We start from the raw sequence: 22,071 nt of genomic DNA, 5'->3' as shown, positions 1-22,071 counted from the left end.
AGATAGATAGATTGTTGTGGCAAAGTCTGTCTGAACCCCCCCCCCGCCCATGGCTGTAAACCTGGGGGAAACACTGGGAATGTAACTCATACGACCCCACTTCAAAAAACCTGAAATATCCCTTTAACAAGCTTCACTCTGAATCCAGCTCCACAGGGTCTCAGAAACCTTCTGATCTGACTCTAAACACTGTAATCATCAACACTGAAATAAGGTGTATAGACGACAGATACACACAGCTGATCACAGAGGAATCCATGATTATCAACTGAAACGACATCATCATCTGTGTGTGTGTGTGTGTATATAACTACATGCTCCTTTGTGTGCGTCGATGCTCGTGAACTCTATGGTGCCGTCGTGACATCTCTTAGGGTCCTCCTTGTACTCCTTCGGGACTCCCTCAGGAGCGTACCTGTAGGCCAGCCCGTAGTCCACTAAATAAACCTGCAACAGGAAGAAGAGGAACGCTCAGTCAGCGTGCAGGAATTCAAACTCTGTGAGTGTTCCTGCAGCGCGGAGAGAAACGGGGCAGGGAGCGTGAGCACGGCAGAGCAGATCAGTCCACACTCTCAGGTTTTTATATACGGTTAGTTATTAGCTCTAATAAAGAGACACGCAGCAATAAAAGCAAAGCTACATCCAAACATCTCCAGGGGGAAATATTACAATAATTCAGCTCCTAAAAAACAAAACAACCTCACCTAGCACTAAACTCCCGAGGGGACCGCTTTTAAATTGTCATTTATAAATAGCTCTTTAATAACAGCACCAATGATACATTATTAATCTTCAAATTAAATATTTGCCCCTGCCTTGTTTGCTGCAGAAAGCTCTTAGCTGCTGCCATCTAATCTCCCCCTGTTTGAAACACACACACCCACTCACACATACACACACACACACACTCCTCTGCAGGTCTTAATTGAATCTAATGAAGCAGCGCGAGTGTGTTATGATGAAAAACAATCATTTCCTGCTTTCAGGAGCAGATCTGAGGTCAGAGCACCTTCATCACAAAAACTATCATCAAAAATGAGCATTGGGATATTTCCAGGGCGATGAAGAGCGCGTTCTTTTTTTTTTTTCCACTTCCAGAAATACAACCTGATGTTTTCAGGGATGAGACGCGTCCTCTCGTACTGACCTGGTGGGGATCGCTGTGGCTCAGCATGAGGTTTGAAGCCTTAATGTCGGCGTGGACGTACTCGTGCTCGTGGATGTACTCCAGGGTGTCCAGCTGAACAACACAACACACAGACATCACTTTGTGTTAGTGCTGAAACAGAAGAGTGGATCCACACTGAAGACTCTACGCACAGGAGGATTTAGATCTCAGTGATGAAATGACAGAAATATGCACTTCATTCAAACGCAGCTCTAAACAACGTGAACCAACCAGTCGAATGCCGAGCTGCAGCACCAGCTTTCTGGGAAACCTTCGTCCGCTTTCTTCAAACTTCTTTTGCAGGTCTGTGTTGAGTCTGTCGATGACCATGAATCTGTACCTGTACGGACAGAGAACGCGTACCTGTGAGGTGTCCTTAAATACGTGGCGTTCCTGTGTTATCATCTGCAGCAGCAGACACAGCTGTGGGAAAGCCTGATGCACTGATCAAGCAGAACCTTCTCCTGCGTGTCAATGAGAACATGGAGACTGCTTTACTGTGATCCCATAAATAAATAGATGTCACCTCATAAAGAGCGCAGAGGTTTAACAGTCGACCTCTGAGGTTTCATGTTGGGTTAATATGCTGTGGGATTATAGACCGCCAGTTTGTTTAAATGTGCATCAAGACTTTAAATGAAACAGAAACAGTTCTGAGTTTATAGGGTTATATTTAGGGATGGGCGATATTAGCGGCCCTCTGATATTATCGGCCGATGTTTGTTCGGTAGGCTTTAGCAATTCCAGACCTGCATGAACGCAGCATGGGGCGTTTACAGGCGTGTGCTTGATGACGTGTATTCGCTGATGGACAACGCGTCACACCCAGGGGTGCATCTCGCTCGGCTGGAAGTGAAGCTTTCAGCAGAGTGTCTGCCCCCTGGTGGCTGGCTGCAGTATAGGTCAAAAAATCAAAATGAATGGGGGAGCATTCAAACTTTGAAAAATAACTACACGTCGTACAGATGTTTCTCACATCCGTATGCTGTGGTCATATGTAGTTAGTATTTGACTGTTTTGTGTCCAAGGCCTCTTTTTTCTGAAAAGTTTCTTTTTCGTTAGTTATTAAAGGTTAAAAAACGGGGTTTTACTTCCAGGTTTGCTTTGATTTACAGCCGCCGTAGAGGGAAACTTCAAATGACGCACAGCGTCTTGTGACGCTACGCTGTAGGGTGGACAACGGGAAGAGGCGGAGCAACGCTGCCAATTTTATTTACAGTCTATGTTGATGATGTATATTCTCTGATGTTTGTTCGGTAGGCTTTAGCAATTCCGAGCCTGCATGAACGCAGCATGGGGCGTTTACAGGCGTGCGCTTGATGACCAGGGGTGCATCTCGCTCGGCTGGTGGTGAAGCTTTCAGCAGTGTGTCTGCCCCCTGGTGGCTGGCTGCAGTATAGGTCAAAAAATCTGTCAAACTTTAAAAAAATAAATACACGTCGTACAAATGTTTCTCACATCCGTATGCTGTGGTGATATGTAGTTATTATTTGACTGTTTTGTGTTCAAGGCCTCTTTTTCCTGAAAAGTTTCTTTTTCGTTAGTTATTAGAGTTTAAAAAACAGGGTTTTACTTCCTGGTTTGCTTTGATTTACAGCTGCCATAGAGGGAAACTTCAAAGGACACACAGCGTCTTGTGACACTACGCTGTAGGGTGGAGCTCGTTACAGTGGCTTCACAGACTCTGGCTGCACAATGGCGGCGCCCAGGAGGGATTTTTCGGCTTCAGAACCGTACAACTGGAAGAGGCGGAGCAATGCTGTCCATTTTTATTTACAGTCTATTTTGATGACATATATTCTCTGATGTTTGTTCGGTAGGCTTTAGCAATTCCGAGCCTGCATGAACGCAGCATGGCACGTTTACAGGCGTGCGCTTGATGACGTATCTTCTCTGATGGACAACGCGTCACACCCCCTCCAGGAGACCATAACAACACCAAGTAGCTCGTTCAGTGACAGACTTCTTCACCCGCGGTGTCTCACCACAGGTCTTTTCTTCCTGCAGTGGTCAGACTCTATGACCAATAATATATATATAAATATATGTTGTAAGATATGCTTATTTTTACCTCTTTAATTTAATGCTCATATCTTTTTAATAATTTATATTTTATAGGCTCTTGTTCGCTTTATACTCTTTTGCACTGTCTACTTTACTGCTGTGACACTTTAAATGTCCCCGTTGTGGGACGAATGAAGGAATATCTTATCTTATCAATAACAGTCTGTCTGTACAGAGAGAGTTATCTTTATCTGTATTTCTTTGTCTTTGTGAGATTATGTTCAGAAAAGAAGTGAGTGTGATCAGGTGATCTTTGTACTCTGAGATCATATGAAGTTAAACTCAGTTGTTATGTTGCTCCGGTGAGCAGTCCTGGTCCTGGTCTTACCTTTTCCCTCCTCTCTCATGTAGACCTGAGCCCCAGTATTTCGGGACCCCCAGACTCTTCAGCTTGTGACTCTTCATCCAGCTCTGAACTGAGGAGCAAACAGAAACTGATCACGTGGAGAACCTTTTCCTGTTCAAACATCTTCAAATGATTTGGGATGAATCTCTGAAGCCACTGCATGGATCTGAAAGGCAGGTATGCATGTCTGACGGCTGTGGTGCTCAAAGTAATAAGAGGAGGATGGAGGGGTGGAGGGATGGAGGGGTGGAGGGATGGAGGGATGGAGGGATGGAGGGGGGGACAAGCTAATCTGCTGCTGGGACAAATATTTACCAACATCATGAGGTTCCAGCATGAATAAAATATGAGCCTTTGGTTCCTAAGTAATATAACAGTTAATTGTCAGGGGAGATTGACATTTGGAGTGTTATTATATAAAATGCAAAGCTGTGGCCTCGGGGCAAAAAACACTCCCCCTCCCCCGAACAGGCCCTCCATGCTTCAGATACAAGAGAGAGTCTTTTTAATTAAGAAACTTCCTCCTTTTATTTGTTTGCACCGAGAAACTCTGCTACCATGGAAAGGACAACTTAAGCTCTCTTTCTCTCTGTGTGTGTCTGTGTGTGTGTGTGTGTGTGTGTGTGTGTGTGTGTTCGGTTGTCTTACTCAGGTCAGGCTTAGCAGCTCTCATGTAGAACTTGAGCTCAGAGAACAGAGGGCCATTGTCGCTGGGCTCCTGTGCACACAACAACAACAACAACAACAACAAACACATTTCAGTGATCAGCTGTTTTGAGCAGAAACAGCTGATCGCCACAGACTGTGACCATGAAACACAACAACGGTCCACGGGGGGTGGGGGGTCTACACGTCCACCAGTTTGAAGAATCATGAGGTGTGACAGTTCAAAGAGAGATGAGGAGTCAAACATGAGAATAACTGGATGAATGTTACGGGTCATGACATCAGGAGAGTGGAGCTGCAAACCTGAGCAGGTGAATCACAGAACACAGAGCAGGACGGTTTACAGTCTGACTTATCTAAGCTCATATTAATGCTTTAAAGGTGACATATTATGCTCTTTTTCATCAAAATATATTGGTCTAAGAGGTCCCCAAAGCATGTCTTTAAAGTTTATTGCTCAAAAAAAACACTTTGAAATCAGATTTTGGTCTGCCTGTAAACCCCTCTTTTTCAGCCCTGCTCAGAACAGGCTGTTTTCTGTGTCTGTGCCTTTAAATGAGAATGAGCTCTCTGACCACGCCCCCTCAGGAAGTGGATGTGCCCTCGGCTGTCCAGCACGTTGATCTAATGTTTACATGTCGGCTGAATATACACGGCTGCTCACAGACCCGCGTTACCTCAACCCTCTGAATTTGATCCAGAATCTGATCCTGATGGAGAGGCGCCTGCAGCAGGACCTTTCTGAACCATTGGTCACAGATTTAGTGTTTCTTGTTGTTTTATTTGTCAGTATGTCGACGTGTGTCTTGGTACACAGCGACGAACATGTAGCTATGTGGCTATGCTAACTAGCACTTTTCCATGAAAAATAAAAATCATCCACTAGATCTTCAAATCTGCAGATGTGGGGAGTAAAACCGACCTTTGTGTTTATTCAGACAGCCTACAACTAGCATGCCTCCCTCCTAAGCTCCTTGTTAGCACACGTGTGCAGGGAATGAAAAACAGAGGAGGGGTTGGAAAAAACGTATTTGGCCTTGTTTTTCACATAAGAATAATATATATATATATATTTTTATTTTTATTGATTAATCGATAATTGATTGTTAACATTTCCAAGAATCGATCACAGAAAATACTTAAAATGTACATCCCTAGTTGGGACTCAATAATAGCTGCCTCTCACTGTATCATGTAAGATAATCAGCACACACGGTGGTTAACACAACATGGGAACGAGGTGATTATAGGTCGCATTCAGAGCGTGTGGAGTCTTACCACTTTGACCACGTATCTGGCGTCCTGACCCACGGGTTTGGCAGAGTTCTCTTCAGCTGAGGAGAAACAGGACGGATCATTTAAAATGTTTGACTTTCAAACCGGAAAAAAAGTTACATCAACATGAAGAAGCTACAAACAAACAAATAAAGAACTGTGTGTTTAGAGTTTCTGAATCTAAAAAGACGCCGTCACATCATCTGGTCTACACGTGACCCGGCTCTTCAGACCTACCCAGATATATGAGACCAAAGCCCCCCTGTCCAACAGGTTCCCCCAGCTTCCAGGACTTCTTCCCCGTGTCTGTGAGCACCTCTCCGGGGGGAAACTCCTCCGCCAGCTTCCTCTTGGCTGGAGCTCTGCCTTTCCCCGCCGCCTTGGCCTTCGGAGGCATCTGAAACACACAGCGCCGCCGTGACATCATCAAGCTCCAAGCATTATGATGCAATGATTAATCCTTCACTCAACTTTATTTATAAAGCACCTTTCATACATATTAACATGCAGCACAAAGTACTTCACTAAATAACAGAGAGAAAACAACAATGGTAGAATAATAAAAGGCATGATTATAAATAAAATACTTCAAATTTCTCTTCCAACCCACAAATGAGAACAGGATCTGTCCATCAGCACTAATCTGGATTTCTGGACCCAAATATGTATCAATAACTTTGTCAACTGCAAAAACTTGAGCTTACAGCTTATCCAGTGCAAGGTCATCCATAGAATACACTACACAAAATGGGTTTAATCGGCCTTGATAAATGCACTCATTGCACCCAGAATACTACTGACACTTATCTGCATGCACTCTGGCACTGCACACCTGTTAAGCAATTTTGGGTCCAGGTCACAGATCACCTATCTCATATACTGGGCAGCCACATCCCCTTATGCCCCCAGCTCTGCATCTTAGGAGATATATCTAAAACACAAACACGAAACCCTACATCTAGTGCACTACTCACAGCTCTAGCTATCGGCAAGAAAACAATCCTCCTAAACTGGAAATCAAAAAAGCTCATCAATATTGCTGAATGGAAGAATCTTCTAATAGAACATGTATCCCTGGAAAAACTTTCTGCCTCTCTCAATCACAAATCAGCTGACTTCTCCAAAACCTGGTCTACATTCATTAATAAACTTACCTCTGTTACTGCCTGATTCCCAATCCACAGTATTAACCCAAACACATAGACCAACTTCTTTTACTTAGACACACCACAAACACACACACCCCTCTCCCTTTATGTCCCCTAACCGCACTCACACTCCCTCACTGTACTATAAAACGTTAAATGTATGTCAACATCACTCAACATATTGGACACTCAACACTTCAGTATTAGTATTATTATTATTATTATTATTATTATTACTATTATTATTTTCAATGTACTTATTTTCTTTCAGTTATTATCATGTATATGCATGTGGGCATGTATGTGTATATATGTATACATATGTGTATGTATGTATGTGTATATGTTTTTTTTGTACACTTGTGGCGAAAATAAAATTAAAAAAATTAAAAAAACAAAAAACATTTATTAAAATAAGTAAGAGTGGAAAGAAAAGTTAAAAATAAGGAAGCATTAACAAGATCAGATAAATATAAGAAATAAATAGATAAATAAATAATTAAAATAAGATAATTATTTAAGTATTAAATAAATGTATTTAAGATAAAGCAATAATAATAATAATAATAATAATAATAATAATAATAATAATAATAATGCAGTCCAGGGCAAAATTAATTACTCAAAATGAAACACTAGATTAAAGAGGTATGTCTTAAGTTTACTTTTAAAAGGAGGTCTTAAAGGAAGACATGTCTCTGTGTTGAATAAGTTTAATAAAGTCTCTGTGGTCTTAAAGGAGGACATGTCCCAGTCTGTGTTGCCTTGTTGTCCCTCCTGTTTGACTTTAACCTGCATCAACATGTTTAATACCCTGAGATCATGAAACCTTTATTCAGAGTGTTACAAAGACTCAGTGTTCACCTTCAGGAGGTCTGATATCAAGTTTAAACAGTCTTATATGTTGTTAAAGATGAACTCCCCCTGTGTTCCTGTTCGCTGAGTTAGCTCTCTGTAACCACATCCTGAGCTCTCCTCTCTGTGTCAGGAAATAACTGTCGTGTTTCTGAGTGGGTTAAACTCTCACTGAGGGATTAAAACAGTGAATCCTCCCTGCTGAGAGTAAACCGGAGAGCAGGTGGATACAGAGCAGGTGATGGAGCTCCATCAGCCATGCTAGCGTTACACAGTGTTTCTGTATGTAGCTCTGATGCTAGTAGCATGGTTAGCTGCTCCATGTCGACATTAAAATCTCCTGAATGATGAGAACCTTCACATGAACCCTCTCCTCCTCGTTAAACACATGCACCCTCTCCTCCTCTCTCCTCCTCTCTCCTGTGTGAGTGGGTAAAGGATGAATACTGACCGTGACTCGTCGGTTGTCCGGTTTTCTGTCAGTTTCACAAACTTCCCGCAAAACTACCAACCAGGAAGTGACGTCACCGCGCTCTGCTCTCCCATTGGTCGAGCACGCTGCGTCAGTTTCTACGTCACGTCGTTTGACTGAGCCGTTGGGATGTTTGTTCAACAGGTAAGAAATAAATCTGTTCCCACGTGTTTCAGACTAACATGAGACTTTAATGAGTTTAACACTTTAAAATATCACAGAGTTATGTTTCCTGCTGTGGAGGAGCTTCTTTAAATCAGGGGCTCTCAAACTGTTTGGAGCCAGGGACCCCTTACAGGTGAGAAAATGGTCCAAGGACCCCCTCATAATTGTAACACACATTAAGCACATTAGTGATGTGTCATGATCAAAAGCTGCGGCTCTCACAGCGTTCAGCCCCAGCTCTGCTCACAGCAGAACTTTTTTGATGGGTCAGCATGGCGGCCATGCGGCCAATCACATGTGAGGATATAGGATACAGGTGATGGAGGGGAGGCTGTGTATCGTGGCTTCATCTGTTCCTTCCGAGAGGGTTAGGGTTAGGGTTCTTCTCAAAGACCGGGCAAATACTCACTGAGAGGAGAAATCGGATCAACCCATCCAAGCTGAGGCATCTGATTTTTCTCAATGCCAACCTGAGGACATTATTAATGTTTGCTCCAGTTTGGTTCTGGTTCTGTTTGCTTGAGTTTGGTTCTGGTTCTGTTTGCTTGAGTTGGTTCTGGTTCTGGTTCTGTTTGCTCCAGTTTGGTTCTGGTTTTGATTGCTTGAGTTCGGTTCTGGTTCGGTTCCGGTTCGGTTCCTGTTCTGGTTCGGTTCCGGTCCGTTTCGGTTCTGGTTCGGTTCCGGTTCGATTCTGGTCCGGTTCGGTTCTGGTTCGGTTCTGGTTCCGGTTCGATTCTGGTTCGGTTCCGGTTCGGTTCTGGTTCCGGTCTGGTTCGGTTCTGGTTCCGGTCCGGTTCGATTCTGGTTCGGTTCCGGTTCGGTTCTGGTTCGGTTCCGATTCTCGTTCGGTTCTGGATCAGTTCTAGTTCGGTTTGCTTGAGTTTAGTTCTGGTTCTGTTTGCTTTAATTTAGTTCTAACCCTAACCCGAACCCTAATCTTAACCCGAACCAGAACCCGAACCCTAATCCCAATCATAACCCAACCCTAACCCGAACCCTAACCCTAATCCTAACCCTAATCCTAACCCTAATCATAACCCTAACCCTAATCCGAACCCTAACCCTAATCCTAACCCTAACCCTAATCATAACCCTAATCCTAACCCGAACCCTAATCCTAACCCTTATCCTAACCCTAATCCTAATCATAACCCTAACCCTAACCAGAACCCTAACCCTAATCATAACCCTAATCCTAACCCGAACCCTAATCCTAACCCTAATCCTAACCCTTATCCTAACCCTAATCCTAATCATAACCCTAACCCTAATCATAACCCTAATCCTAACCCTAATCATAACCCTAATCATAACCCTAACCCTAATCATAACCCTACCCCTAACCCTAATCCTAACCCTAACCCTAACCATAACCATAACCCTAACCCTAATCCTAACCCTAATCCTAACCCTAACCCTAATCATAACCCTAACCCTAATCCTAACCCTAACCCTAACCCTAATCCTAACCCTAACCCTAACCCTAACCCCAATCCTAACCCTAACCCTAATCATAACCCTAACCCTAATCATACCCCTAACCCTAATCCTAACCCTAATCATAACCCTAATCATAACCCTAACCCTAACCAGAACCCTAACCCTAATCATAATCCTAACCCTAATCATAACCCTAACCCTAATCATAACCCTAACCCTAACCCGAACCCTAACCCTAATCATAACCCTAACCCTAACCAGAACCCTAACCCTAATCATAATCCTAACCCTAATCATAACCCTAACCCTAATCATAACCCTAACCCTAACCCGAACCCTAAACCTAATCATAACCCTAACCCTAACCAGAACCCTAACCCTAATCATAACCCTAATCCTAACCCGAACCCTAATCCTAATCATAACCCTTATCATAACCCTAATCCTAACCCTATTCATAACCCTAATCCTAACCCTAATCCTAACCCTAATCCTAACCCTAACCCTAATCATAACCCTAACCCTAATCATAACCCTAATCCTAACCCTAATCCTAACCCTAATCATAACCCTAACCCTAACCATAACCCTAACCCTAATCCTAACCCTAATCCTTACCCTAATCCTAACCCTAATCATAACCCTAACCCTAATCCTAACCCTAACCGTAACCCTAATCATAACCCTAACCCCAATCCTAACCCTAATCCTAACCCTAATCCTAATCATAACCCTAACCCCAATCCTAACCCTAATCCTAACCATAACCCTAATCTTAACCCTAACCCTAATCCTAACCATAACCCTAATCTTAACCCTAACCCTAATCATACCCCTAACCCTAATCCTAACCCTAATCATAACCCTAACCCTAATCTTAACCCTAACCCTAATCATACCCCTAACCCTAATCCTAACCCTAACCCTAATCATAACCCTAACCCTAATCTTAACCCTAACCCTAATCATACCCCTAACCCTAATCCTAACCCTAACCCTAATCATAACCCTAACCCTAATCTTAACCCTAACCCTAATCACACCCCTAACCCTAATCCTAACCCTAATCATAACCCTAACCCTAACCAGAACCCTAACCCTAACCAGAACCCTAACCCTAATCATAACCCTAACCCTAACCAGAACCCTAACCCTAATCATAACCCTAACCCTAATCATAACCCTAACCCTAATCATAACCCTAACCCTAATCATAACCCTAACCCTAATCATAACCCTAACCCTAACCCTAATCATAACCCTAACCCTAATCCTAACCCTAACCCCACCCTAACCCTAACCCTAATCCCAACCCTAACCCTAATCCTAACCCTAACCCTAACTCTAATCAAATTCTCGATTTAAGAGTCCACTTTGTGAAGATTTAACGTTCCTCACGTATGATGCTGTTGACACGTCCTTCATGGATGTTTCAGATAAACGTAATGATAGCTGCAGGTTCTTTTCTCCTCCGGTGGTAAAAACAGTAAAATATGTTAAATTAATTAAGAAACACTCGGGATGCAGCTCCGTGTGTGACCTCAGATCTCTGTCTGTGATTCTGACACCAAAAGTTCCCCAAACGCAGACCTGAGGGGAACAATCATCAACTCTACCTGTGACAGGTATCAGGGTGCAGGAGACTCATTAAAGTCTGACTGAAAAACTCCAAATATTCTCCTTAAATATGAGAGGAGACAGAAACCATCCTGACGCATTAGAGTGTTTACAGCACAGACACGTGTCCCCTCCTCTGATAATGTCCTCTGAGTTTTTCTGCTGTTATTCTGCATCAGATGAATAAACTCAGGTGTACCTTCTATAAAGTACCTGGCCCTGTCAGTGTATATAAACTCTGACTGTGTGTGTGTGAGTGCTGCATTTGAATAGGTATGTAAATGTGCAGCCTGTTTTGAATGAGTCACCTGATACAAACATATTGAGTTTCAGACTCCGCCGATGTTGGGCTCATGAATAAGATATTGTTTGTTCAGAGTGTGTCCAGGTGATCACAGAGAGCTGCTGATGCTGTTTGTTCCTCAGCTGTCCAACACGTTCCTCTCTTTACGTTAATATCTTCTCTGTTTCTGATTCCGAGGCTCAGAGGTGACGGAGGGGGCTGACGTAGTGAGCTGAGCTCCATGGTGACGTGGTGAACGGAGGAATGACTGGCTGTAGTGACGAAGAGGAGCAGAGTGATGAAGGAGCAGAATCAAACAACAAGAAGCAGAAGAAGAAGAGAAGTAAAGGAGAGAAGCATGTGTCGTTCCCTCCTGATGAACTCATCGTGTCTGGGTTTGCTGAGCACAGAGACAATGACAGAAAGGGTGAGCAGCTGTTTGAGTTAACGTGTTAAACTCAGGTAGATCTCTCTCTCTCTGTTACTCAGAAACATGAGGACAGTCACTGAGTCTTATCTTCTGTTTCAGGGGACAGCTGTGTCAGCCTGGTGGAGGTGGTTTCGGCCTACGAGCTGAGCTGCAGCAGACATCAGGTGGAGCCTAAAGAGTGCATCCTGCAGCAGCTACAGGTACACACACCTCACCTCTCAGAGCTGGTTTTAAGTTGACGAGTGACTGATGGATCTACTGTCTTAGCTTCTGTGAGATGCTATCCCTTTGAGTCCAGACTCAAAGTGAACTGTTCGTTCATGTTAGCTGGAAACCACAGAAACGCAGTTAATCCAAACCAAACATATCTGTTTATTACAAACTGCTGAGTCTCAGTTTCACTGTTAAAGTCAGCTGAATCTGTCTGACTGCAGTGTTATGAACTCAAACAGATGTTACTGGGATTTAATGACAGGCTGAGAGGATGCTGGAAACCCTCATCATGATGCAGATCAGTAACGGCTCTGATCCATGCTCAGTCAGGTCCGTCTGTGAGATGGACCATGGTTTATAGACTGATCTCTCCTGCTTTGACGGGTTTCTGTTTGATCAGATTGTAGTTCAGTGAGTCCCTACGTATCATGTGGTTTCGAACTGTTTCGTTTTCGTATTGTTTTGTTTTGTGTCGTTTGTTTAGTTTTCGTATCGTTTCGTAATTGTTTCGTTTCGTTTCAGTATTGTTTGGTATTGTTATGTTCCTATCGTTCGTTTTGCATTGTTTTGTTTTCGTATTGTTTCGTATTGCACCGTATTATATCATTTTGTATTGTTACGTATTGCACCGCACTATATCATTTCGTATTGTTTCGTATTGCACCGTATTATATCATTTCGTATTGTTACGTATTGCACCGCATTATATCATTTCGTATTGTTTCGTATTGCACCGCACTATATCATTTCGTATTGTTTCGTATTGCACCGTATTATATCATTTCGTATTGTTTCGTATTGCACCGCTTTATATCATTTCGTATTTATTTGTGTCGTTTTGTGTCATTCGTTTCGTTTTTCGGATCATTTTGTATTGCTTTTTGTATTGTTTTGTATTGCACTGCATTATATAATTTAGTATTTTTTCGTTTCTTAATGTTTTGTTCCAATCTTCGTTTTGCATTGTTTTGTTTTCGTATTATGTCATATTGCATCGCATTATATCATTTCGTATTGCACCGCATTATATCATTTCGTACTGTTTCGTATTGCACTGTATTATATTATTTCGTATTGTTTCATATTGCACTGCATTATATCATTTCGTATTGTTTCGTATTGCACCGCATTATATCATTTCGTATTGTTTCGTATTGCACCGTATTATATCATTTCGTATTGTTTCGTATTGCACCGCATTATATCATTTCGTATTGTTTCGTATTGCACCGCATTATATCATTTCGTATTGTTTCGTATTGCACCGCATTATATCATTTCGTATTGTTACGTATTGCACCGCATTATATCATTTCGTATTGTTACGTATTGCACCGCATTATATCATTTCGTATTGTTACGTATTGCACCGCATTATATCATTTCGTATTGTTTCGTATTGCACCGCATTATATCATATCGTATTGTGTCATATTGCACTGCATTATACCATTTCGTATTGTTTCGTATTGCACCGCATTATATCATTTCGTATTGTTTCGTATTGCATCGCATTATATCATTTGGTATCGTTTCGTATTGCATTGCATTATATCATTTGGTATTGTTTCGTATTGCACCGCATTATATCATTTCGTATTGTTACGTATTGCACCGTATTATAGCATTTCGTATTGTTACGTATTGCACCGTATTATAGCATTTCGTATTGTTACGTATTGCACCGCATTATATCATTTCGTATTGTTACGTATTGCACCGTATTATAGCATTTCGTATTGTTACGTATTGCACCGCATTATATCATTTCGTATTGTTACGTATTGCACCGCATTATAGCATTTCGTATTGTTTCGTATTGCACCGCATTATATCATTTCGTATTGTTTCGTATTGCACCGCATTATATCATTTCGTATTGTTACGTATTGCACCGCATTATATCATTTCGTATTGTTACGTATTGCACCGCATTATATCATTTCGTATTGTTACGTATTGCACCGCATTATATCATTTCGTATTGTTTCGTATTGCACCGCATTATATCATATCGTATTGTGTCATATTGCACTGCATTATACCATTTCGTATTGTTTCGTATTGCACCGCATTATATCATTTCGTATTGTTTCGTATTGCATCGCATTATATCATTTGGTATCGTTTCGTATTGCATTGCATTATATCATTTGGTATTGTTTCGTATTGCACCGCATTATATCATTTCGTATTGTTACGTATTGCACCGTATTATAGCATTTCGTATTGTTACGTATTGCACCGTATTATAGCATTTCGTATTGTTACGTATTGCACCGCATTATATCATTTCGTATTGTTACGTATTGCACCGTATTATAGCATTTCGTATTGTTACGTATTGCACCGTATTATAGCATTTCGTATTGTTACGTATTGCACCGCATTATATCATTTCGTATTGTTACGTATTGCACCGTATTATAGCATTTCGTATTGTTACGTATTGCACCGTATTATAGCATTTCGTATTGTTACATATTGCACCGCATTATATCATTTTGTATTGTTACGTATTGCACCGTATTATAGCATTTCGTATTGTTACATATTGCACCGTATTATATAATTTTGTATTGTTTTGTATTGCACCGTATTATATCATTTCGTATTGTTACATATTGCACCGTATTATAGCATTTCGTATTGTTACATATTGCACCGTATTATAGCATTTCGTATTGTTACATATTGCACCGTATTATAGCATTTCGTATTGTTACATATTGCACCGTATTATATCATTTCGTATTGCATCGTATCGTCATATATTGTTCTGTATCATGTTATTATATGTGTAAACAATGGAGTAGTACAGTATGACATCACACTGTGTTGACAAAGGCCTTCATGTTTCTACAGCAGCTCAGACCGGACAAACTAGTAACACGTGTTTTTGTATTCAGTGAGCGGCTGCGTGGAATACACCGGTTGGAAAAAGAAGGAAGGGAGTGGTTGTTGTTGTTTTTGAAGAAATTGTATTTATAGACGCTTTAATGGTAAAGTCTTGACATATAGAGGATCATCCTCATCATGTACATAGACTGTAAATAAAAATGGACAGCGTTGCTCCGCCTCTTCCAGTTGTACGGTTCTGAAGCCAAAAAATCCCAGTGTAAGGTCACAAGACGCTGTGTGTCCTTTGAAGTTTCGCTCTACGGCGGCTGTGAATCAAAGGAAACCAGGAAGTAAAACCCCGTTTTTTAAACTCTAATAACTAACGAAAAAGAAACTGTTCAGAAAAAATAGGCCTTGGACACAAAACAGTCAAATACTAATTACATATAACCACAGCGTACGGATGGGAGAAACATTCGTACGACGTGTATTTATTTTTTGAAGTTTGACTGCTCCCCCATTCAAATGAATGGGGGAGACAGATTTTTTGACTTATACTGCAGCCAGCCACCAGGGGGTAGACACTCTGCTGAAAGCTTCACCTCCAGCCGAGCGAGATGCACCCCTGATCGTGCATCACAGGAGCTTCTGGTCCTCAAAGGCCACCTTCACTTCACCGACATGAGGGTTGAGCAAGGGATCGATTCAATCTACAACATGACGGATAGATATCACTAAACGTCCACACTGCTCCTTTAACTGCACTGAGGGGTTTTATCTACAGCTTTACAACTTTAACATCAACAAGTGAAGTTATCATTTATTAATGTTGCTGCTCAGAGCTCCTGATGTTTGATTTGACTGAACATGAGAGATTTAATTCAAACTGTGACACGTAATCCTCCACCCGAACTCAAACCTGACAGAACCTTCAAACAGAAATATGACTTTAAAGAAGAGTGTGAAACCATGAGGAGGTTTATGCAACATCAGCAACTCTGCTCATAAAATAACTGTACAGTTATTTCACCGAGAGATCAATAACTACAATATCACCTGATACGCTCTGACAGAGCACGCAGGCTGGAAACTCAGGGCTTCAATAACACAAAGGCAGCGCCGTGTATCAACACACACACACACACGCACACACACACGCAGAGTAAAATCCCTGAGTTAATTTGGATCATTTGTTTCCATCAGTCTCAATCAGGCTCATCGTGCAGAGCTCAAACACGAGGCTAAGAGCAGGTTAACTACAGGGCTCTACTTAGTGTGAATGCAGATATTACAGCTGAAAATAGCTCTCTCTCTCTGTCACACACACACACACACACACACACACACACATACACAGGCTGGGCACTCTGTGGTGTAAAATCATCTCTCACTGTAAGTGAATGCTTAAGATGCACGCTGTTGCTCATGTGCACACGCCGTACAGGCCGCGCGTGAGACTCGCCCTGAGAGCTCACGCCATGTGTCAGGTCAGAGCTGAGGCTGTTGTCGTTTAAGTTTTCTTTGACCACGCTGTGCCCTGCTGATCTGAGCCATCCTGACACCTCAGAGAGGCGGCCCTTTTTTTCTCTGTCCACATCTCACGCCGTGTCACCGCAGGGCTTTTTACACGCTGTCTGCCGCTCTGCACCGGCACGGTCAGGAAAGAGCCTGAGGGTCATGGCTCTTTCATTCCAGGACACTGTCGGCTGAGTTACATTTCTAACATGCCAGAAAATCTCCTGTGACCGATCAGGAGCAGCTGACCAGGTCGTGATCGTGTCCCTCTGTGACTCGGTTCTTGCAATGAAGCTGACATTTTTTACCTGAATTCAAAATCAGTCCTGCAGTTTGAATCAGGTCACGTCTGCATGCCTGACCGAGTGACCCAGAGTCTGTGGAGCAGAGAGATACTCATACAGGAATCATCCACTTTACATCTGATCCTTTATCCTCTCTTTAAGGCAAGGCAAGGCAAGGCAGCTTTATTTGTGTAGTGCATTTCATACACAAGGGCAACTCAATGTGCTTTATATTAAAAGATTAAAAGCATTGGAGACATTCAGACAAGCACAAAAGAACATTATTAAAATGACAAATATAATAAAACAGAAAAGAAAAGGACAATTAGAATATATTAAGAATTACATTAAAATTTTAATTTAAAGTGAGTTAAAATGAACTAAGATAAGAAGGCAGTGGGAAATAAACAGGTCTTTGTCTTTGATTTAAAAGAGGTGAGAGTTGGAGCGGACCTGCAGCTTTCAGGGAGTGTGTTCCAGATATGTGCTGCATAATGACCAAACGCTGCTTCACCATGTTTCATTCTGACTCTAGGGACTGAAAGCAGACCAGTACCTGATGACCTCAGAGATCCAGGTGGTTCATACAGTAGCAGCAGATTAGCAATGTATTTTGGGCCTAAACCATTCAGTGCTTTATAAACCATCAGCAGGATTTTAAAGTCTATTCTCTGACAGACAGGAAGCCAGTGTAGAGATCTAAGAACTGGAGTAATGTGGTCTACTTTTCTGGTCCTTGTTAGGACTCGAGCAGCAGCATTCTGTATGAGCTGCAGGCGTCTGATGGCCTTTTTAGGGAGTCCTGTAAAGACACCGTTACAGTAGTCTAGTCTGCTAAAGATAAATGCATGGATGAGTTTTTCTGCATCCTGCTGAGACATAAGTCCTTTAACCCTTGATATATTCTTAAGGTGATAGTAGGCGGACTTTGTAATTGTCTTAATGTGGCTGCTGAAATTAAGGTCTTAGTCTAAGACTACACCAAGGTTTCTGGCTTGGTTTGAACATTTCATCTGTGCAGATTGGAGCTGAGCAGTAACTTTTAGGTACTACTTTATTTTTTTATTTATTAATTCAATTTTTTCACTCGTGCTATTTTTTTTTTTTTGGACATGCTACACACACAGTTTTTGGTATATACATAAAATCATGCACACACATGCAGTGAACATGCTTAGGGAGAGATGTCAGAGTGAGGATGCTGCCATCAACCAGCGCACACCGAGCAGTTGGGGGTTCGGTGCCTTGCTCAAGGGCACCTCGGTAGTGCCCAGGCAAGTGAACCAGCACCTCTCCAGCCACCAGTCCACTTGCCAAGCTTTGTCCATACTGGGACTCGAACCTGCGACCCTTCGGTTCCCAAGCCAAGTCCCTATGGACTGAGCTACTGCCGCCCCAACCTTAACCTTTCCTCCTTGGCTCCAAAAACAATCATTTCAGTTTTGTCTTTGTTTAACTGAAGAAAACTCTGGCTTGTCCAGTCATTGACTTGTTCAATGCATTTACTCAGTGTTTGTATGGGACTACAATCCCCTGGTGATATGGTGATGCAAATGTGTTTAACTGAAATAAGATCAATAAATACTCATTTTGAGAATCAGAATCAGAAATACTTTATTTTATCCCAGGAGTGAAATTCGGTCATTACAGAGCTCTCATAATTAGTCTGTAAGAAAGTCAAAGTATTAATAGAAGAAGGAATAAAATAAGATCTAAATATTATAAATAAAATAAAGATGAAATGATATAGAATGAAATGAAATAATAATAAGGTATACACAGAAGCCAAGTATAGTTAGAAATGATGTGTTGCTCTAATCCAATCAATACTTCTGTAGTCTTTTACTTACAGTCGAAATGCTCTGCAAACACTCTCCAGTGAAAGCATTCAAACACACACACACACACACACACACACACACACACACACACACACTGTAATAAACTCACTTATTCTCTCTGCTCCACTTGAAGACACAGCGTCGTCACATTTATAATTCATTTTATGTACATACTTACTTTACTTGGACCGGCCGTGTTCGAGCACGCGCCCCCCCCCCCTCCACCCGCTGCTCCCCCCGCTGCATAAATTGGAGCGGAGATCAAGGGGAATTATTTGTGGAAAATTAGAGTGTTAGCAGTGCTTACATTAAGCATACAGCCGCTGTATTATCTCTGAGGTGCTAATGAAGCCGGTTACAGAGCAGACGAATGTAGGTGGTCCTCCTGAAGAGTAAAATATGTATGGTTAAGCATTCGCTAAGAGGGGCAATATTTAGACCAAAAGGGCTGCCTGTGAATGAATCAGTAATAAGACGAACGCCTAAAGAGCAAATTTATTAAATTAGGTCTGTTCATGCGCGGGGCGATTCCCCCGAGGAGCAGCGATGAAGACTATTTAAAGCTTTTTTTATTGCACCCTCGGGCGGGCTGCTTTGAAATGAAGTAAGTGGATAAAACAGTGTTGCTGTTGGTGACATCTTCATAGGAGTGGTAAACAATAACACGCCGGAGCCAGCGGGGTCTGAGGCCGCTCCGCTCACGCTCCTCTGAGTTCACTAACATGAGGCGAGGAGGATGTCCTCCGACTACCTGAGATCACAAACTTAACTCAGAGTCTGCACAGATGTTTTATTCAGACGGAGGAACACGAGGGGAGCTGAAGCAGGGTGAGACCACAGAGAGCAGCTTTTATTAACTATCAGTTAATACATTTAAATATATGAACCATAGAATAAAGACTGTTCCCTCCTCACACATGTGATAAGATCCTGTACAGGTGAGGAGTTAGGACTGAATCAAATAATGATTCCTAATAATTTAAGAAATGTTGATGCATGCTCAGTTCACTCACCTGCAGGCCGTGCACCTTTGACCTCTCCTGCTCTCCATGATGAGACGCTGCTCTCTGAAGAACATCAGGATCAACGTCACAGATCGGTTGATCAGAAACACTCAGTGAAATAAAAACAGAATTTAACTTTAAATTAAATTCCAAAGTCTGGTTTGTCTTTAGTTTGATAGTTTCTGTTTTCTGTTCTCTCCTGTCAGAGTTCACTTTGAGTCAAACTTTTTGATGTTACATGTTAGAACCAGCAGGTCACTCAGGTGATCAGGTCACAATCGTTTCATCACTCCCAAAGTAAAGACGTCCTCACAGCCCTCCACCTAACGTTAACACATCTTCACCCTCTCCTCAGTGACTCTGAGGGATGAACAATAGAGGAGAGGACTGAGAGGGCTGTGAGGACTGAGGACTGAGAGGACTGAGAGGGCTGTGAGGACTGAGAGGACTGTGAGGACTGAGAGGGCTGTGAGGACTGAGGACTGAGGACTGTGAGGACTCAGAGGACTGTGAGGACTGAGAGGACTGTGAGGACTAAGAGGACTGTGAGGACTGAGAGGACTGTAAGGACTGTGAGGACTCTGAGGACTGTGAGGACTTAGAGGACTGTGAGGACAGAGGACTGTGAGGACAGAGAGGACAGATGACTTAGAGGACTGTGAGGAGGGTGAGGACTGAGAGGACTGTGAAGAGGGTGAGGACTTTGAGGACAGAGGACTGAGAGGACTGTGAGGACAGGGGACTTTGAGGACAGAGGACTGAGAGGACTTTGAGGACTGTGAGGAAGGTGAGGACTGTGAGGACTGAGAGGACTTTGAGGACAGAGGATTGAGAGGACTTTGAGGACAGAGGACTGTGAGGAAGGTGAGGACAGAGGACTGAGGACTGTGAGGACTGAGAGGACTGTGAGGACTGAGAGGACTGTGAGGACTAAGAGGACTGTGAGGACTGTGAGGACTGTGAGGACTAAGAGGACTGTGAGGACTGTGAGGACTAAGAGGACTGTGAGGACTAAGAGGACTGTGAGGACTGTGAGGACTGTGAGGAGGGTTAACTGGGGTTATTATTGATGGATTTATTTCAGTGAGAACAAAAGCTGTCATCATTTTAGTTTCAATCCTCCAAACACAAAAGGATTGAGAGTCGAACACGCGCGGACTCTGTTTCCTTTCTGTGCGCGGTGTTTGCAGAATAATCTGAGAATGAGTTGCATGTTGGCAAATCTTCTAATGAAGAGCTTAGCGCGGGTTTCTGTGCAGATTATTCAGCTGAGTGGACTGAAGAGAAATCAATTACACCAACTTCACTTTCATTATTTATCATCCCACCGCTGCACAACAATACGGCTCTGTGCAGCACGCTCAGAGGGTCAGACTCAGCCCACACTCATGCTACTTCACTGGATAAACCTCTGTGAGGGGGAGGAGGAAAGGGGGAGCAGGGGAGGAGGGGGGGAGGAAGCGAAGGAGAGGGAGGAGGAGGAAGAGGAGGAGGGGGGGCAAAGACAAGAGAGAAAATCTGTTTTTACAGACCACCGCTGCTTTCTCAGCTCCTTTGATTAGCATTAATGTTGCACTGCGGAAGTCTGCAACACACATGCGCACACACACACACACACACACACACACACACACACACACACACACACACACATGCACACGCACTAGGAAAAACACAAACACACACATTCTGTCTTTTAAATTAAATGCATGCTGATTGTTATTGCTCCCCCTTCCCCAACACACACACACGCACACGCACACTCTCTGCAGAGAGGTAAATGTCACTAAGCAAAGTGTCACACTTTTTCCACGTTGGTTGTTAGCGGGTTTGCATACTAAATAAAAGCACAGAGAGGAGGAGGAGGAGGAGGAGGAGGAGGAGGAAGTAGTAGAGTGGAGGTGTATCAGGGCGCAGCAGGAGGACCGGACATGTGTTGCTCCTCTCATTACAGGCCGGCGCGCTGATAACGGGTCTCTTAGCAGTGCATCAGAAATGGCGTGCGGTGGCGAGAGCAGGGAGCACGGGTCGGGATGAAGATCTCCACGGGAACACACACACGATACATGCACACACAAACACGATACACGCGCACACACACTTTTTATAGTTTGGTACGTTACATCGTCTGCAGAGCTGAGAGAAGATAAACGCTGGTTTCTCTCTCTGCCTCTAATTGAATGCTGTTAAAGTGTGTGTGTGTGTGTGTGTGTGTGTGTGTGTGTGTGTGTGTGTGTGTGTGTGTAATGCACTATTGGTGGTGCACTATTAGTCTGAAATGGATTTGCACACTCGGGTGGTCGCACATGTTACATGAGAGCTCCTGTGAACAGGATGAAGTCAGAGAGCAGGACTGAGAGAGGAGACGACACACAGAGAACAAATGTTCACACTGACACACACACACACACACACACACACACACACACACACACACACACACA

The 22,071-nt window shown here is 42.8% G+C and overlaps 2 protein-coding genes across 5 annotated transcripts in view; one reads left to right on the top strand and one right to left on the bottom strand.

The window, feature by feature from the left end:
* Positions 1-8,104, bottom strand: part of vrk1 (VRK serine/threonine kinase 1) — a 14,282-nt gene extending 6,178 nt beyond the window's left edge. The window contains exons 1-8 of the mRNA XM_034675466.1: positions 7,974-8,104; positions 5,757-5,916; positions 5,523-5,578; positions 4,227-4,296; positions 3,561-3,648; positions 1,400-1,508; positions 1,148-1,240; positions 315-447 (exon numbers count right to left, since the gene is read on the bottom strand). Of these exons, the coding sequence (XP_034531357.1) occupies positions 315-447; positions 1,148-1,240; positions 1,400-1,508; positions 3,561-3,648; positions 4,227-4,296; positions 5,523-5,578; positions 5,757-5,916 (709 nt within the window). The 5' untranslated portion in view covers positions 7,974-8,104. The remainder of the gene's footprint in view (positions 1-314; positions 448-1,147; positions 1,241-1,399; positions 1,509-3,560; positions 3,649-4,226; positions 4,297-5,522; positions 5,579-5,756; positions 5,917-7,973) is intronic.
* The window catches only part of si:dkey-288a3.2 (protein phosphatase 1 regulatory subunit 37), a 71,047-nt gene continuing 57,010 nt past the window's right edge, over positions 8,035-22,071 (top strand). The window contains exons 1-4 of one of the 4 annotated variants that reach the window (XM_034675462.1): positions 8,102-8,138; positions 8,216-8,292; positions 11,698-11,926; positions 12,029-12,129. In XM_034675462.1, coding sequence (XP_034531353.1) covers positions 11,764-11,926; positions 12,029-12,129 — 264 coding nt within the window. In that variant the 5' untranslated portion in view covers positions 8,102-8,138; positions 8,216-8,292; positions 11,698-11,763. The other 3 variants (XM_034675464.1, XM_034675463.1, XM_034675465.1) reach the window with 3 other exon arrangements.

The sequence above is a fragment of the Notolabrus celidotus genome, chromosome 22 (assembly GCF_009762535.1).
Source record: "Notolabrus celidotus isolate fNotCel1 chromosome 22, fNotCel1.pri, whole genome shotgun sequence".
In the NCBI taxonomy this organism is placed as follows: domain Eukaryota; kingdom Metazoa; phylum Chordata; class Actinopteri; order Labriformes; family Labridae; genus Notolabrus; species Notolabrus celidotus.
Note: the sequence above shows the minus strand (reverse complement) of the source record. Positions and strands in the feature narration are given on the sequence as shown.